Source organism: Cavia porcellus, unplaced genomic scaffold (genome assembly GCF_034190915.1).
Source record: "Cavia porcellus strain 051 isolate PalLab524CR breed Dunkin Hartley unplaced genomic scaffold, mCavPor4.1 scaffold_32, whole genome shotgun sequence".
NCBI classification, from domain to species: Eukaryota; Metazoa; Chordata; class Mammalia; order Rodentia; family Caviidae; genus Cavia; species Cavia porcellus.
Window position 1 is genome coordinate 20,087,515 of NW_026947515.1, and position 18,506 is coordinate 20,106,020.

The 18,506-nt window shown below is 48.9% G+C and overlaps 1 protein-coding gene across 1 annotated transcript in view; it reads right to left on the reverse strand.

Moving 5' to 3' along the window:
• Positions 1–1,430: 1,430 nt before the first annotated feature.
• The window catches only part of Myo15a (myosin XVA), a 60,918-nt gene continuing 43,842 nt past the window's right edge, over positions 1,431–18,506 (reverse strand). Inside the window, exons 51-65 of the mRNA XM_063242160.1 lie at positions 18,252–18,367; positions 17,928–18,000; positions 17,593–17,665; positions 17,270–17,343; positions 16,945–17,027; positions 15,709–15,839; positions 14,415–14,509; positions 14,102–14,179; positions 13,127–13,223; positions 11,585–11,745; positions 10,740–10,873; positions 7,733–7,866; positions 7,123–7,256; positions 5,531–5,671; positions 1,431–2,300 (exon numbers count right to left, since the gene is read on the reverse strand). Of these exons, the coding sequence (XP_063098230.1) occupies positions 2,199–2,300; positions 5,531–5,671; positions 7,123–7,256; positions 7,733–7,866; positions 10,740–10,873; positions 11,585–11,745; positions 13,127–13,223; positions 14,102–14,179; positions 14,415–14,509; positions 15,709–15,839; positions 16,945–17,027; positions 17,270–17,343; positions 17,593–17,665; positions 17,928–18,000; positions 18,252–18,367 (1,626 nt within the window). The 3' untranslated portion in view covers positions 1,431–2,198. The remainder of the gene's footprint in view (positions 2,301–5,530; positions 5,672–7,122; positions 7,257–7,732; positions 7,867–10,739; positions 10,874–11,584; positions 11,746–13,126; positions 13,224–14,101; positions 14,180–14,414; positions 14,510–15,708; positions 15,840–16,944; positions 17,028–17,269; positions 17,344–17,592; positions 17,666–17,927; positions 18,001–18,251; positions 18,368–18,506) is intronic.

Below are 18,506 nucleotides of genomic sequence, written 5' to 3' on the forward strand. Positions count from 1 at the left end.
TCTGAAACCTTAAAGTGTCTCTTGTCATTCTTTTCCTTATCATCCCTCCCTGAGCTTCATAACTTAGCTTGAGTGAGGAAAAGGTTTCAGGGCAACAGTAGCCTACAGATGGATGTCTTCATGTCTGATCTGTTTTGAAAATGGGATAGTCAAACAAAGGGGAGACGCAGGCCTCTTGTTGAGCCCACTGCACAATTGAGGAATCCCTGCCCTAGACCAGGCACTGGCCCAAGAACAGAGGGAACTTACCCAGGGGCCAGCAGATGAGTCTGGAGGTACATCTCTCTTGGCAATGGTTGCTTTTTTGTTTTGTTTTTTGAGATACAGTTTTTTTTTTTTTTTTTTTTGTCTTTTTCGTTTTTATAGGTACCAGGGATCAAACTCACGACTGCCTCCTTGCAAGGCAGGCGCTTATGCCACTGAGCTAAATCCCCAGCCCCATTGAGATACGGACTTACCATGTAATACAGATTGGTCTTCAACTGTGTGGACCAGGTTGGCCTTGAACTCGTGGTGATCCCTTTGCCTCAGCCTCCAAAGTACTGGGATTGCAGGCATGTACCACCACACTTGGCTGGCAGTGGTTACTTGATTTGATAACAGGCAGTCTGATTCCTGCCCCCTTCTCACTCAGTATGTTGTGCTGGGGAATATGGTGGGAAGCCAACCCCAGGCAGTAATTGGTTGAAGTGTGACAGAGAATTTGTGTCAGGGGCTCTTCCTAGGATGGCCATACCCCCAACCTCCAGAATGGACCTCCTAAATCCCTCCCACATTGTTACGTTTCCCCCTCCCCTGCTACCATTACCAGGAGCCATGCCACAGAACTTCCCAATCTCCTAGAGCCTGCAGCAGCCTCCCGTGGTCTCCCTGTCTCCTACAGTCACTCTGTGCCCTTGTGGTGGAAAGAATTTTTCCAAGTACAATCTGAGCAGATTGCCATATCCATGTCCCCCACTGGTAAACACTCCAGTGGGGGTTTCATGACTCTGGAATGAAATCCTAAATCTATAAAATAACCTAATAAAGTCACACCCTATTTCCCCTTATAGCTTCTTTAGTCTCAGGACTTCCATACAAGCGAGTCCCTTCCCTCGTCACCAGGGTAACCCTCGCCCTGCTTTGTTAGTTGCATGACCATAAGCAGCTCCAAGTGCCTAGCATTCTACCTAGTAAGCACTGAGTGACTAAAGGAGTAAATAAATTCTTTCTCTGATGCCACTGCTCCTGGAGTTATGCCCCCACCTACCTATCCATCCTCTAGTTTCCAAGTATCGTGCTTCCTCCTCCCAGGCTCCCAACACACCAGCACTTGCCATCCTTACTGATTTTATTGCTTCTTTCATGCACATGACAAGGATTTTTAAAGTGTCTATCCTGTGTTAAGCAAAGTCCAAGGCTACAGGAGATAGAGCAAAGAACAAACAGAGTTTTCTGTTGGGAATATTTTATTTCTCTCCATTCCATCTATTCTTAAGAAAATGTTAGTCATTTTTTTAAAACCCAACCCTATTGTACCATTCTCTGGGAAGCACTATCCCAAACTTCACTTTTCCCACTACATGACTCTGGAAACTTGTGTGACCCATCTTGGAGACGTGGGGTTGGGACTACCCAACAAGAGTGTAGAACAGGACAGACACTACAGGGAGATCAAAGTCTTTCTGGACATGCTGATCATAGATAATGAGTAGGGCACAACTCTGCCTCCAATTCCTGCCTCCTGTCTTGACTTATCCAGCCACTTAGCAACTTCATGGAGGAAGTAGCCACCAGGTACAGAAATGACCAAGGTTCAAAGGTCTAGGTTGAGAGGCAGCACAAAGTAGGACACACCTGAGGCAGGCTGGGAGGTGGAGCTGATGTAGATTCAAACATCAGACCCTGAATAAACCAAAGGCAGGCTGGTGTGGGGTTTCTCTGCCACATAGGCATCAGAAGTAGGATCTGTGGCAGACACCCAGTAGGAGGCCCATGATCCCCTATACTCTTGGCCAGCCTTTGATGGTTTTATCCTGCTGTCTGGCTCAAGTCTTCAGGCTGTGACTCTATCCCAACTCTAGATCAGTCCTCTTGGGTGCATGGGTTGTTCTTCCTACCTCCTGTGCTTTCCTTCAAGGTTCTGGCCCTTCCAGTGGCTTTCCTGAGGCCACACAGGGAATCTTCTGCAGAAGGCATCTGGAGGACTGGGGGCCAGGTCAGAGCAGGGTAATCTCACTGGGAGGCAGTGTGAGCCGCTTCTCCCGGGCACTAAGCAGGTTTTCCACGTGCACAGCCACCACACGACATAGCTCCAGACCCTGCAGGAGACACAGTGACGGTCCACACCCACCTCATCTTCCCCACCTCATCTTTGGTGGGATGTGCAGAATGGAGACATTGATGGGAGAGGGGTAGAGATCGCCACCTGCACAGGAACCCTCATACACCCCACGCCATTGGGTGCATGGAGAATGTGAAGAGGGAAGGCAGAATGGTGGGCTTCAGGCCAGAAGAGGCAAACAACCAAGGGACGTGCTGTGACTGCTCTGTGTGACCAAGGCCAGTTACTTCCCCTCAGAGATTCAGCAACCTCTTACTTAGGGTCTCAATTTAACTGACCCTACCTCACAGGGCTGGGAAAAGGATTCAATGCAATTTTATTGCATGTATATCCTTCAGACTTAAAAAATATTAATCCATGGACTGGGATGCAGTTCAGTGGTCCTAATTCTAAGTTCCTGAATTCTAGCCCCAGCAAATCTCCCAAAATTAGTCCAATCAGTAAATGCTAAGTAGTTGACTATGTGTTGCTATGGTTACCCCCTGGAACCTATAGTGTAGAACAGGGAAGTCGCTCAGTCCTAGGGCTCCTAACTGCAGCAGGGTGGGGAAGGCACCAGGGAGTTTCAGAAAATTGATCTGTGAGTGTGGCTCACAGACCAAAGCTAGTGGAGGGAGGCCCTCAGGGATTTGTTAGGGTGACAGAAGTTGCTCTGGGAGATAGTAAAATGGTGACAGTCACACTTACTGGGCATTGACTGTGCCAGATTTCCTTTTGAGAGCTTTATGTCTACTCCCTCCAGTGTCCCTAAGAGATAGCACTATGACATAAATTCTACAAGTGAGAGCCTGAGATCCAGAGCTGTAAAATTGTTTGCCTTGCAACTTGCCCCTGTAGGCGCAGGGTTTGAATTTGGGTGGTGAGAGGCCTGAGGCCACATTCTGCAGGGCAGTGTTCTTTGGGAGGTTTAGCTGTGACCACCCAGCCCTGGGGGCCATCCTAGCTAATTAAATCAGTATGGGCAATCTTTTGCCTGCCCACACTCTGCTGTGTTCTAAGTGGTGCCCCACTTGACGGGTGTGGAAACTTGAGGCTCATGATCTCTTTATCCAGCTTTTTGGAGGTAGGCAGACTGAGGACCTAAGTCTGTTGGTGGCATTCAGATGAACTTAGAAACCACTTTCCCCTGGGAGCCCTCCTAGATCATCTGTGCAGTGCAGGTCCTGATCATGGTTTACTGGAGAGATTCTTTCATGGCTGAGGCTCAGGGCTCTTCAAGGGCCAGGGCTGAAGGAATCTCAATCACATCAGTATTCTTGCAGTCAGGGCTGAGCCTGCTTTACAGAGATCCTCTGGATGCACCCCCCTCCACACATGTACACCCATACAGGATAGGCAGAGGTGGCAGTTTCCTTGCAGAGTCTGCTACAGGAAAGTGGAAAAATAAAAAAAGTCTTCAGCTAACCATCCATCCATCTAGTCATCTAACAAAGAGACATTGAGCATCTACTATGGCACCACGCTATGCACACAGCATGAACAACATGGCCACAGTCAGCTCTCTGGATGCCAATATTCCACTACAGAGACAGACAATATGAAAATAGATGATCCATCATGAGGACCACTGAGGCAGAGGCCATGAGTTATTAGGGAGGAAGGTGGACGAAGGCTTCTGGAAAGAGACTCTGTGCTGAAATCCAAATGGAGGGAATCCTGTAAGGAATCATGTAAAGGAATAGTGGTACAAAGGGCCTGGGACAGGAGGGGAGGGCAAGCCCAGCCTGGCTTGTTCAGAAGAGGCTAGGATGGTGTTGAGTGTAATGGTTGATATACTGTGTAACTTGAGAAGCTTAGAAGTGTAAGTGACTCAGCAGGGGGCCAGGGTCCTCGTTATCATCCTGTGTAAGAGGAGGGCAGGGACATGTGTGAATGCTACACTTACCCTGGGAGGTGATAGTCTCCTTACAATAAAAGAGGAAAACAGGCTTGTTCTCCCCGCTTTTTGCTCTTGTTGCTTTTGCTGACTTTGGCCACCTTAAACTGTTGCCCCTCTGCCATGCCACCCTGCCTTGAAGCCAGCTGATTATGGACTGAAACCTCCACAAACTGTGAGGTAAATAAGTCTTTGTTTCTTTAACTTTGGGTAGTGGGTATTTTGTCCCAGCAATGAGAGAAAAATAACTAAGACACTGAATGATTACAGGGCACAGGCGGGGAGAGGAGGCCACAGTGGCAGGGTTAGGTTAAGGACACAGGAATGAGAGGATGGGGAAGAAGCTAGAGAAGGCTGTTGGCCTCCAGGAAATGATGCTCAGGGAGCCTGGATGAGGGACAGAGACAGAAATATGGGGCTGGCCCAGTGGTAAAGGATCGAGAACCAGACTGCAAAATACAGAAATGGTATTGGGAGGGGACAGATACAAGAGGGAGGGAAGGCAAGAGCTCAGAGAAGGGGCAGCGGGGCAAGCCTGCCAGAGGGAGTGCTTGGGGGAGCAGGTGGGGGTGTGGTAGAAGGGGACAGGATGTCTCCTCCCAAGTCACAGGTTCACCAAGAGTCTTTCTCTGGTCCTGTCCCTAATAGGTAGAGGTGGTATTGTGAAAATCCACTCTTTTCATTGGGAATTGGCTGTGCCCATTCTTAGAAGGGTATGTGGCAGGTCAGAAAAGGTTTACGTGTGGCCTGGACTTGATTTTGCTCCTTCTCTGGGCCTTTATATTGTCTCTACTGTGAGGTAAAAACTCTATTCCTGCCCTACCCCATGGGTCTGTGAAACTTGTACAGGAGCCTACACCTGTGCCTGTCTAAGGAGCAATCATAATTGAGAAGGCACAAAGCAGATGGGTCTCAGTGTCCCTATCTGTCAACGGGAGCCCGCTTCCCTAAACTGCAGTCGTAGGCCCAACAATCTAACCTCTTGACCTCAGTCCCAGTTAGTTTTCTGAAATCTTGTGTTCCTGCTCACTCACCAACTTTCTATGGCTCCTGAGGAAAAAGCCCCAGATTCTCAGTGTCAGAGAGCTCAAGACCTCCCTTCCTCAGGTTGTGTCTCGCCATCAAATGTCTTAGTATTCTGCAAATGACCTGGGTCGTTTCCCATGGCCATGCTACCAACTTACCTTGCAGGAACACCATAATGACTTGCAGTTCTGTGGCCTGCACTAGGCTGGATGTTGGTTGGGGTACAGCCAGGACCTGATCCCCACTGGAGCAAGGTTCTGGGAGGAGCCTAGTGAGTATATGAGCAGGGGAGGGTCCGGGCTCACCTGCTCCAGCTGCAGCTGCATGGTGCGCTGGGCCACCACATCCCCCAGTGCAATCTCCACATAGGGATAACTGGAGTTGGCTGTGGGTCGCTGGGTTCGTGTGGATTGGATCTCCTTTAGAGGGAACTTCACCATCAGTTCCTGGGAGTGAGAGAGAGGAGCCAGACAGACCTATGGGTGGGGATAGTCTTAACCATGCCAAACCTTTCCCTTCAGATCAGAAGGTAGGGGAAAAAAGCAGCAGGAGGGCCTGGTTCAAGTAACACTTGCTGTATGACCTTGAGCAAGTCATTCTACCTTGTATGTCAGAGTCTTCACCTGTGATTCAGCTAATGCTGATGTTGCATCTACAGTTTTCCAGGTGTGGCTCATGCTGCTTGGGATACAGGGGGTATAGCGGCTGCTGGTGGTGTCCTGACCTTCACATCAGAGTTCCTTCTGTGAAAATCTGCACCCCTTTGTCTAAGGCTTTATTTCTAGCCCAAGGAAGAAACATCACATATAGGAAAGCTAGAGTGATGCAGAGGTGATGTGCAGAGAGAAGCCCTCGACTAATGATGGTTGGCGAGTGGTGGTAAGACATCCTGGCTTCTTCCCCACAGGAGAGAAGGGCGTGCTTAGTGCATGTTATCATTGAAAGGTTCACCATCACTGCTTCATGTTGTCCTTGGTTCCCAGCCGGACCGACTGCCTCCAGTAGCTCATACTGACAACTCAAATTATAATGCAGCTTTATTGTCTCTGGCCCTTCCCTGCCCTACCTGCTCACTCCAGTGTTTCCTTAAATCGCCTCCCCCAGCTCCCACTGACCCCAGCCTAGAATCTTCATTCAGAAACTAAGGAAAAAGCAAGAGGCCCTATTTGTGATCAGATGAATTGGGTCCCTTGCAAATTCCTATGTGGAGTTGTAGGCCCCAGTACCTTGAATCTGAGTATATCTGAAGATAAGGCCTTTAAGGAGGAGACTAAGGGGCAAGCTCATTGGCTGAGCCTGCCTAGCATGTTTGATGCCTGGGGTTCCATCCCTAGCACCACAGACAGTAAGTTAAGAGGTGATTTGGTTAGAACAAGGCTTTCAGAGTGGCACCTACTTGAGCATGACTGGTTGCCATATAAGAGGAACTTGATATACACAGAGACGCCAGGGATGTACACATACAGAGGAAAGACCACATGAAGACCCAATGAGTAAGTTGCCATCTATAAGTCAAGAAGGAGAACAGACCCACTGACAGCTTGATCTCAGACTTTCAGCTCCCAGAACTATGAGAAAAGAAACCTGTGTTGCATAAGTCATTGAGTCATAGTATTTTGTCAGGGCAGCCTGAGCAGACCAATCCACGATTTGAAAGCTTAGCATGTGTTTTTCCCCACGTCCTCTTAAAATTGGCCCTACAGGGTAGATTCTACCATTATACCCATTTTCCAGATGGGGACAGTGAGACTCTGAGAAGGGAAAAGACTTGCTAGAGATCATCCAGGTGTTAAGTGGTAGAACTGGTCTTCCACAGTTGGTGACCTTGGTCCCTGGGAGGGGGTGGCAGGCTGGAGGACAGGGGACAGATTGGCATGGCCAGACTGACTCCACTTACATGGGTTTCGGTGCTGAGGAAGTTGAGGCCATTGTGGTTGACAGCTAGAATACAGGGGGCTGGCACAGCAGTATTGCTACAGCTCTGGATGAAGAAGAAAGAGGAGCCAAACATAGGAAAGGCACTGAGGAGGCCTGCAACAGGGAAAGGGGCATTACCAAGTTAGCCGGTGCATCCATGACACCCATGGTCTTCAGCTTCCCTCCCCTCCACCTCTCTGGCCTCCTCCTCTACCTTTTTTTTTTTGTCTTTTTCGTTTTTATCAGTACCAGGAATCGAACTCATGACTGCCTGCTTGCAAGGCAGGTGCTTATGCTGCTGAGCTAAATCCCCAGCCCCTTAATACAACTTTTTTTTTTTTTTTTGTCTCCTCCTCTACTTTTGATCCAGGCTGTTTTTCATTTCCTACTTTTTCTATGCAGAATCACCCTCAGCCCAGGTGATGCTTTTGGGAAAATGTTAAAAAGTCTTCTCTCCAGGCAGGTGACCAGCTCAGCTGGAACTAAAAATGCCTTTGTGCAAGGAAAAAAAGGCTTCCTCCTCCTCTTCCAGTCCCTTCCCTCGTGAGGTGAGGATCTTCCCAGCTGTGCATCCCATCCCAGGCTCTTACCCAGGAACTGAGCCCGGGCCTGGTGGGGGCTGAGCGCCTGCATCTGCTGTCTGTGCTGGCCAATCAGGTTGAGCCAGGCGGAGCCAGCCATAGTGCGGTACATCTGAGCTGGGATGTACTCCTGGACCTCCCGCCTGTGTGTGGAGGAGACAAGGTCCTGAGCACTGCCATTCAATCCCACTGTGCAGCAGGTATAATACAAAGCAGACATAATGATGCATCTTCCTGGAAAACTACTGCATAGCACAAAAGGGAAACATAAGGGTACCAGGGTTCCCATGGGGCTTTTGTACACATCAGGTGCTGTCACTGCCAAGGCCAGTTTCATTTAGGACCATTATTTGCAAGTGAAGGAACAGAGAAATTCACCAGAGTCCAGGCTACACAGTGACTGGGTATGTGGGCAGTAAGACTTGAACCCAACATGGGTTTGTCTTTTGTAGCTTCTGCCTCCAAGAAGGAGCTCAGGCTGGACGGGAGCAAGGCACAGGGCTGGGAGAAACATCAAGTCAGGCAAAGCACTACCAGGGAGCTGGGAAGAGGGCAAGGGATGCTAGATCTTTGGGCTGAATCTTAGGGGCCATCAGTCAGGACCAGCTCGCTTTCTGCTCTTAACCGTCATGCTGATTCCCTCAGGGCAACTGCTTTACCCCTAAGGACATGGGAAATATTAACAGCAGTCCTAGCCCATCCCAGTTTCAGTGGGAAGAGTACTGGGAGGAAGTCACGGGATCCCTGTCCCGTAGAACTCTCCTTGGTAACATTCTTCTTCCTTTGCACTGCTGGAGTAAGAGTCTGGCATCAAGGGGCTGGGGATATGGCTCATGGTAGAGTGCTTGCCTAGCACGTGTGAGGTCCTGGGTTTAATTCCCAGTACTGCCTGCCTCTAAAAGACAAGAAAATTTTCATTGCATTTAAAAAAAGAGCCTGGTTGAGGCCAGGGATTTAGCTCAGTGGCGTAAGCACCTGCCTGGCAAGTGTGAGGTCATGAGTTTGATCCCTGGTACCACCGAAAAAAAAAAAGAGCCTGGCATCTGAAGCCAGCTTCCCCAGGTTTCCATTTCCCCCTTAACTCGCTGCACTCAGGAAGCCTCAGTGGCCTCATCTGTGATCTGTGAAAGGGTGTTTCTATTTAAAGAGTGGTTGGGAAAAGTAGCTTAAATACATACATAGAAATCCTTGTAAAAAGTAAAACCCAACAGGTGTGCAGCTCATACCTGTGGTCCCAGCTACTAGGGAGGCAGAAGCAGGAGGGTTACTTTTTTGTTTGTTTTTTGAGATAAAGTCTCACTATGTCGTTCAGGCTGGTCTTATACTCACTACATAGCCAGGTTGGCCTCGAACGAGCCTCTTTAGGCCTTTGTCTCCTGAGTGCTGGGGTACAGGGGAGCACCACACCCAGTTAATTTTACTATGATTTACACCAGGGGTTCTCAGAGTGTAGTCAAGGGTCTAGGAGGTCTGAGCTGGGCATAGGGGCATACGTCTGTTCTCATAGCACTGGGGAGGCAGAGACAGGAGGATTGCCACAAGTTTGAGGCCAGCCTGGGCTACACAGGGAGACAGAATCTTAAAAAAAAAAAAATCTAAGAAATAAAAAGTGTCTGGGAGGGCAAAACCATTTTCATAACAATATTAACATGTCTTTTGCTTTTTTCTTTGTTGCTCTTTTACAGTTGGAGTTTTCTCTGGGGCTATGTGACTGGCTGTAAGACAGGCGAGATGGTAACTGAGTGTATGAGCAGATCTACAAATCCAGCTCTCTTCTATAAGTCAGACAGAAAAAGACTTCACAAGACATGAAATGAAGCCACTGATTTTTTTTTTTTTTTTTTTTGTACCAGGGATCAAACTCAGGACCTTGTGCTTGCCAGACAGATACTTTGCAGCTGAGATAAATCCCTGGCCCTTCTTTGCACTGATTTTTAAGTAAGTATTTTTCATAGGTAATAGATTTATTTATTTATTAGACAAAGTGTCACTGTGTAGTTCAGGACAGCCTTGAACTCACTATGTAGCTCAAGCTGGCCTCAAACTAGTGGTGGTACTTCTGCATCAGCCTCCTGCGTACTAGGATTACAGGCACACAACACCATGCTTGGCTCATTGTTATTTTGAAATTAGTAAATCTGTGCGGTTTTCTGTTTTTGAGATGTAGGATCTCACTAACTTGCCCAGGCTGGCCTTGAACTTGAGATCTTCCTGCTCCAGCCTCCGAAGTAGCTAGATCAATAGGCATGTAACAGTATTCCTGGCTTAAATCTATGTTTTAAATTTTTTCTCAGTTTTAATTTTGAATAGGTTAAATATATCAATGTATAATGAATACAAGTATTTTAGGATCCTACTTCTTTTTCTTTCTTTCATTCTTTCGTGTGTGTGTGTGTGTGTGTGTGTGTGTGTGTGTGTGTGTGTGTATGTGTGTGTGTAGTGTTTAGGGATTGAAACCAAGGTCTCATGCGTTCTAGGCAAGCACTGTTATCATTGAGCTACATCCCCGCCCTTCAGATCCTATTTTCAAGTGAGTAAAAAGTCTTGAAATCAAAAATCCTAAGGCTGATTTCTATCCTGAGTGCTGATCACATCTTTGATACATCAGTTTACTTAACAAATCCCCTATCCTTGGATATTAAGGTTGCTTCCAGTCTTTTGCTGTTGTTAGGAATGCTGCAGTGAATATTTTAGAGACTAAATCTGCACAGTCATGGACTACAAGGTATATGCGTCCTGAAATCTCCATTAAATAGAAGCTCTCAATTCTTTGCTCTGAACTATTAACACCAGCCAGAAGCAACTTGTCACAGGAGGGAGTCTGGATCCTAGCTCCTACAGTGAACTATAGAACTTCAGGGCCAAGATTAAGACAGCCCTTTCCCAGCCAGCTCCCTCACTGCAAGAGAGGGATCCTGGAGGCAGTGGGCCTCTCTGAGGACAGTGAGTTGGGCTGAGAGGGTGGGGATACTGGTGTCCACCCCCCTCCCCACACAGCAGGCAGGCAGGTGCTCACACGCTGGGCAGGTAGAGGTGGTCCCTGGCACGGTGCTGCAGTGAGGCCAGCTTGGACACCTGCTGCAGCTGCTGCTCGCTGGGCCGGCTGGCTGGCATGCTGCTATAGAGGCCCTTCAGGTAGTCAGGCAGCACCTGCAGGGATTGGTCATTCAGACATTTACCTGCAAGGAGACAGGAGTCCAGCCCTGTCTACTTCTGGGTTAGGCCCAGTCACTTGCCTGGGCTTCAGAGAATGATGACAGAGGCATACGAGGGGTAGCTATGAGGGCTGTGGCCTCAAAGCCTACAATGGAGTCTCCATAGTAATGTGAAGAGTATGAGCTATTTAAAAGCAGAGTCTCAGGGCTGAGATTTCAGCTCAGTGGTACAGCACTTACCTAGCATGTAGAAAGACCCCGGATCCATCTCTAGTACCCTCTCCCCAAAGGTAATAACAAGAAAATAAAAGCAGAGCATCAATACTGTAGTGAACACAGTGTCCATTAGGTCTGTGTTTCTTGAAAATGAAACTTGTTCCAGAATCACTGAGAGGCTTATTAAAACTGCAGGACTGTAACTCTGAGATTCAGATCCATAGAGCTGAGGCAGAAACTGAGGTGTTTTTTTTTTTTTTTTCTTCAGGTTTTTGTTAGTCTACAAACTTCCCACCCCTGCTATCTTGGAACCAAGGTCCAGCTTCAACAGGGATGCTATGTGTGGCCACAAAAGCTAAGTGGCTATATTCCATGCATGGAATTGCTGGAGTTCTGTTATCTGTCTCACAAAAAGACTGTGGCAACTGACCTCACAGGTCCCCAGGAGCCCACAAGGTCCCCGAGTGGCAAATGGGCAATGTGGACTGACCTGGTTGTAGTGCATAGTCACATACAGCTCATTCTCAAACTTGAGCGGCTGATCCCAGAGTATGCGCCGGAACCAGAGCATGTAGCCACCATCTACCTGCTCCATCTCTGAGGCCACATCCAGGATGTAGGCAGAGCGGCTGAGCGGGCACACGTGCTGACCTGCAGACAATGGGGACCCAGCACTGCGTGGGGAGACACGGAATGCACCTGTGCAGAAGAATGTAGATCCCAGCCTACCACCCAGGTGACATGCCACCTCCTCACTCTGGAACACACCTTCCTCACTAAATGGTAGCACATTCCCTTGTAATCCTAGATTATAAGGCCTGCCTCTGGGACGCTGAGGCAGGAGAATTGCAAGTTCAAAACCAATCTGGGCAACTTTTCATCTTATAGGACCCTGTCTCAAAATTAAAAAAAAATTAAAAATTAAAAGGGGGGGGATATAGCTTAGTACAAAGGCCTGGAGCTCAATCCCCAGTAGTGTTAAAAAAAAAAGGCATATTTATGCAACAAGGTGCTTTGTATTTCACTGAAATGTAAATCATTTCAAAAGTGCAAGTGATGCTCCTTTCTCCCAAGGAAGGCTCCCTAAGAGACTTAGAGGGTGGCCTGCTAGGGCCTAGGAAGACAGCCCAGGTTGTGTTTGGAGAAAGTCCAACCCCTTTTTGGGGATGAGAAGCACAGCAGGTTTTAGCTCACACAGCCCAGGGATGCCTTCCACAGACCTCCCTTGAAAGACCCTAGCTGAGCACCTGGGAAAGAGCTGCAAGATTTACTTGCCTGCACTGACATTTGTTTGACCAAAGAAGGGCGTTTGGCATGATTATAGACATTTAGCTTCAGGAAGCCAGACTGCTGGGATTCAAATCCCCACCGTATGATGTTGGGCAAATTCTTTAGTTTCTGTGCTTAGCTGATAACTGACCCTCTAAAGACATCCAGTCCTAATCCCCAGAATTTGTGAATATGTCACTTTCATGGAAAAAGTGGCTGCAGATTTGATTAAGGATCTTGAGAAGGGGAGATTATCCTGTCTAATCTCAGTGGGCCCAATCTGAGCATAGGGTTTTTCACAGGGAGGCAGGAGATTCAGAGTCAAAGGAGTGAGAGTGTAAGGAAAGAGAGCTTGGGGGCCAGGAAAGACAAGGATTCAAAGACTTTACTTCTTTGACTTTGGGGATAAAGGAAGAGGCAGTGAGCCAAGGAACATGGCAACTTCTCTAAGATGAAAAAGTAAAGGAAATGTGATCCCCCAGGGCAGTGATGGCAAACCTATGGCACGAGTGCCACAGCAGACTGCTAGTGACCACTGAAACCTCTAAAAGTTTCGCCATTAGTGACTAAGCAACACAGTCCTGATGACACTCTCAGGACTTCTGACTTTCAGAACTGTAAGATAATAAATCTGTAAGATAATAATAAAAATAGTATAATAAATCTGTGTTGTTGTAAGCTGCTGAATTTGTGATACTTTGTTACAACAACCACGGAAACTACTGGTAATACCATCTCTGGAGAGATCCTCTCGGTCACTCACCTTTGTTGGTGACAACGAAGATCACATATTCATGGAAGGCCTCTGGGCATGTCAGAGCCATCTCAGCACAGATCTCCTCCACCACATCCAGGGCCACCTGGGGTGGGACATGAAGGACAAGGCTGTGCCATCTGGGCCTGACCTCTGCCCCACCAGCCCCACCCAGGTCCCAGGAGCTGAGTGTAGAACTCCTCAGCCTCTCTTTACAGAGGTGCATGACCCTTTGAGAGCCCTGAGAGTCTTCCTCATGCAGGGAGAACACAGCCTCTCGAGTCCAAGCCTTAGGTTCAAATTCTATGTTTGTCCCTATTTGCAATATCACCCTAAGCTGGAGGCTTAACCCTCAGAGACTTGGCTTGCTTTTCTGAGAAATAGAGTGACTCCTTAATATCCATGGGGAACTTGTTCAGGACCCCTTCAGACACCAAAATCCAAGGATGCTCAACTTCCTCATCCTAGATTGGGCAATATTTGCATATTATCCTTGAATACCCTCTCATACACTTTAAATTGTATCTAGATGACTTATAATATCTAATATCAATGCTATGTAAATAGTTGTTTTAATGTATTTAGAGAATAATGATAAGAAATAGTTACATGATCAATTCAGATGTAACTGTTTTCAGCTTTTTTGAGACAGAGTCTCTCTGTATAGTCCAGGCCTTCCTTGAACTCACTATGTAGCCCAGGTTGGCATTAAACCCACAACAATCCTCCTGCCTCAGCCTCCTGACTGCTGGGATTACAGGCATGTGCCACCACCCCTGGCTCAGATGTAACTTTATATTTTTCAAATACTTTCAATTTGCCAGTGCGGAACTTGTGACTATGGAGGGTCAAATGTATGTCTTGCCTTGAGGGCTTTGGAAAAACCTCTGAGGGCACCTTGGGGGCTCATTGAACCTGGACCCCAAAGACTGCAGTGTCCCTGCCCTTCCAGAATCTGTCTGCTAGAGCCAACCCCTCACTCACAGTGCATGTTTTGATTTTTAGATGGCGTTCAAGGCCTCCAGGAAGAAGGAAAAGCTGCCTCTTGGAACTGCGACCCGCCTGGGGGATGAAGCAAGAGAGGAAAAAAGCTGGGTGCTGGGGTCTGAGACAGCTGTTGTTTCCTGCTATGGAAGGCCCCAAGCCAGGGGGTCCTGGGCACACATGTGTAGGAGTCCTTGTGTCCCTAGCAGGGCCAACCTGCAAGCCTGGAGCAGCACAAGTACACCCAGCATTGGGGTCTCTGGACAGGTGCATGCTTCCTGCTCATCTCAACTCCTAGCCTGTATCAGCTCACCAACATGGCCCGGAGCTCCATGCTGCTGGGCAGCTCCAGACGTCCCCCAAAGCGCAGAGTCTTCTTCAGGTTCTGCTCACAGACTTTAGCAATTCCTATAGGAGTAGGAGTCAAGGCCTTGCCCAAGGTTGGCACTGAGGAAAAGGGCCTCTGCTTGCCCCCAGCCGTGAGCCCAAAGTACTCTCTCCATAAGCTGTAGGACAGGCATTTCCTTCTCCATTTGATAGTGGAGGACTCCGAGCTCAGCAAGGGCCAGTGATTTGCCCAAAGTCAAGAGCTGGATTGGAACCATGTCCTAAGTGGTCACAACCTTTTGTCTTGCCCTTAGCTATATAAGCCTGGAAACAGCTGTGACCCTGAGCTGTTGTCTGGGAACTCATCCCAGGTAAGCTCTGAGGCTAGGGTAACACACTCTGACTCTGCCAGTTGGGCCCCTTGCCAATTTCTCTGTCTACCCCAGGCACCCATCAGGCTGCAGATCTCTGGGTCCAGCAGGGCCCTCATTTTGCTCTGGGGAGGGGCCAAGAGTTCTAGGACACATTCTGCTGCCTCCTCACATCTGGCAGCCCTTCCTTGGGGAGCCGAGTTTATCTTTGGGTAAGAGAATTTTTTTTTTTTTGTCTTTTTCCTTTTTATCGGTACTGGGGATTGAACTCATGACTGCCTGCTTGCAAGGCAGGGGCTTATGCCACTGAGCTAAATCCCCAGCCCCAAGAGAATATTTTTAATTGAGTCATAGACAGAGAGACTCAGCGGCAGGAAGGGTAAGTAAGCCCCCAATCTCTATGCCTGTTATCACTATAGGATGACGAGAGGGCCCCTAGCCTCTTTTTTAGGGGGCCCTTGGATTGCTGTGAAAATAAAGCTGAAAAGCAGTCTCTTGCGGCATTCTGGAAAGGGCAAAGGTGAGATCATGCCACCAATTTTGAGTCCACTGAAAACCCTTGATGAGTCCCAGCAGGACACTAGATTCTTGCCATGTACTCTCATCTTTAGACATTTGCTTCAGCCACTCAGTCTACCGCCACTCAGTCTACCTGAGAATCATTCCTGCAAGCCCATCACCTAGAACAGTACCTCCTCCGGGAAGCAATCTCTGATCACCCTCACCTTGACATCAGGTGACCCACCACACCAAGCCCTTTGGGGACCCTGTGAACGTTTGGTAACTAAGTTAACATTACCCAGCGTCTTCAAAGGGCCAGGCCTTTTTGGGTTTCTCTCTCACCAGCTCCCTGCCTTGTCCCCACCCGAGTTATGTGAAGCCTTAAGTTCCCACCTGTGGGCTTCTTACCCTGGAAGGGCATGCCCGTAGCTCTGCTCACATGCTGGAGAAAGCGCATGAGGTGTGGGTAGAGGACCTCAGAGCAGCTGTGGTAGGCAGCCATGATGTACAGCAGCCTCCAGCCTCGTTGGCAGCTGTCTCTGGAAGGACACACACAGGCCCCATCACAGGAGGCCACAGCATCACAGGAGCTGCCAGGAGCTCCTTGGGATTAAGCTGGAGGCTTAGATCTGAGACAGCTCCTGTTTTCTGAGGATGTGCCTCCTGGTTAGTAAGCACAAGGCAAATAAATCCCGAGGCCATTAGAAAAGCATATTCTGCTGGGAAGTCAGGGGAAGACAGGGAAGGAAAGGGATGAGGCCCCGAAGTCCTTTCTGAGTAGAGTGTCTGTCTAGGGAGGCTTCTTGGCAAGACAACCTGCTGGGGCTATGTACAAGTAGCGGCAGTAAGGCCCGGGGACAGGCATCCTGTGAAAAGCAGCATGTAGCACACAGGCACCACAGTGTGCTGGCCCTGCCTAAGCGGAACACGGTAACTCATCTTCACAGTGCCTTGGCTGTGGAGGTTTCAACTGTGGGCATCTCTGGTGTCTGGGGAGAGTACTTGGGTTTCTTTTCACAAGCTACCCATCCTTCTCTACATTCCTGTAGTCTGGAGATAGGCATGGGAATCAGGTCTGGCCAATTAGAACACTGAAGCCCCCAACCCCAACCCCTGGCCACAGCCACTGCCTCAAGAATGCATATATGATGCAGGACTGGGCAGTTAGTCTAACCAGTCAACACTTTGTATATTCCAGCCAGTGTGGTCAATTCAAGGATGTGCATATGACCAACTCCAGGCAATAAACCTAGATTTAGGAATTTCTGCAGCAAATACTGGATTGGTTTTGCTTTCCCTAGAGTTGCTATCCAGGGGAAATATCTCCTCATTTCTGTCACTTTGTTAATCTGTGAGAAAGGCTGCTTGAGAATGATATCCACATAGAGGAAAACAGAGCCACGAAATGAAGAAAGCCTTGTTCCTAAAAATAGCTAGATCCAGCCATACCTGAAGCCATATACTCACTGACTTTTTAGCCACCCAAACCAATAAATTCCCTCTTTCATTTAAACAAGTGGATCCGGGTTTCTGTCATCCTAAAGTCTGGATGAAAGGGGGTAGGTCTGGGGAGGCAAGGGACTGAACTGGCCACTCTTGGAGTCTTGACACATGAGGGGTTAAGAGGAATCCCAGATGACTCACTGCTTGGAGCTGGTATTGTCTGTGATCTGCTTCACAATTTGGCAGTAACACTCGTCTCGCATGACCTCATGGTCCTCACAAAGCTGAAAGAGGGTAGGGCAGGTCACATGCCATGGACATAACAGGAGTCATTCAACATATCAGATCCATAACAGCAGCCCAGGCACTTAGAGATAGGCCTGGTGCCCCTTCCCCAACCCCTCCTCAACAGCAGGATGCATTCCTCTTTGGGCCATTTCCCACCCTAATGTCCTGCAACTCTGGTTGACAGCCAGAAACAGAACCACAGAGCAAAGGAAACCTCAGAAAAGTTACCTAGACTCACCTTCAAGAGGGTGCACAGCACATCCAGTTCACTCTGGCCCTTCAGTGGGGCATCCCCCATGAACCTCATCACAGCTGTAGGAAAAACCTGCCCTGCTTAGGCCAACCAACTCCCAGCTGCCCACCTCCCAAGGGTCCCAGGGTCAAACCCATCCCCAGGAGTCTGTGGCCATTGGCAACTGGGGACTTCCATTTTCTTCAATGCATCCCAAGTCTGGGCTGGGACAGGGAAACAATCTGAGGACCAGAAACCTCAAGCAGGTGGCAAGCAGGGATCACACAGTGGCATCTCCTAGAAGGATGACTGCATCCCTGCCCTCATACCTAGGAACATGTCCGTGGCCATCTTGTTGAGGCTGCTGTCACTGAGCTCAATGAGGGAATCCTGGAGTGGGGTCTGTGTGAGAAGGAAGCAGCTGTGTTACAATGGAGGGACGGTCAAGATAGAAAAAGGCTGCGTCATACTACTAAGCCCGTGCCACAAAAGGGGAGCCGGGCCTGACGCTGGGGACAGATGCTGCCCCTGGGAAGAATCCTGGCTCCTCAGGTGCAGAGCTGGAGAGTCTCACTGAGGTCAAGCTTGTTTGCTCTGGGGTAGGGGAGGGGGTGTCTGTATCACCGCTTTACAGACAGTGGAACTGAAGCCCGGGACGAGAGACCTTGCTGAAGCAAAGCATGTCCTCCAAGGTTCTGGACTCCCGGCCCTCCTTGCATTTCGGTCTGAGACCATCCCTGCAACAGGAAGGGGATGCTATTGACCAGCCTTGCCTCGCTGTTTTTAGCAACATCTTTTCTAAGTGGGAATGTTCTTGCTCCACCTGTCAGGTTGGTCCAGCAAGAAGACACCCCGGGGCTCAGGCTGAGCAGACCTCACTCCTCGGTGCTCTCTCACCCCACCCGCCCCACCTGCAGATTTGGACAGCAATAAGACACTCAGAGGAGTCTTCCTTGATGTGGAGAACAGGGATGGGACCGCTACTCACTGGGGCTGCCTCTGAGGGTCTCGGAAATACTTCTGGGCAAACTCAAGCATGGTGTATGATGAAAACTCCAGGGCATCCTCTCCACGGTCAGCAGAACGGGCCCTTACTGGAGGACCCTGCATGAAAAGCAGAGCTAGGAAGGCCTGTCCAGCCATACATCCTACTTTGCCCTCCAGTCAAAGATGATTGAAGGCAAATTCTCACTGATTGAGCCCAGGCTCCCCCTAGCTGCTCACTCATTCACCCATCCAGACA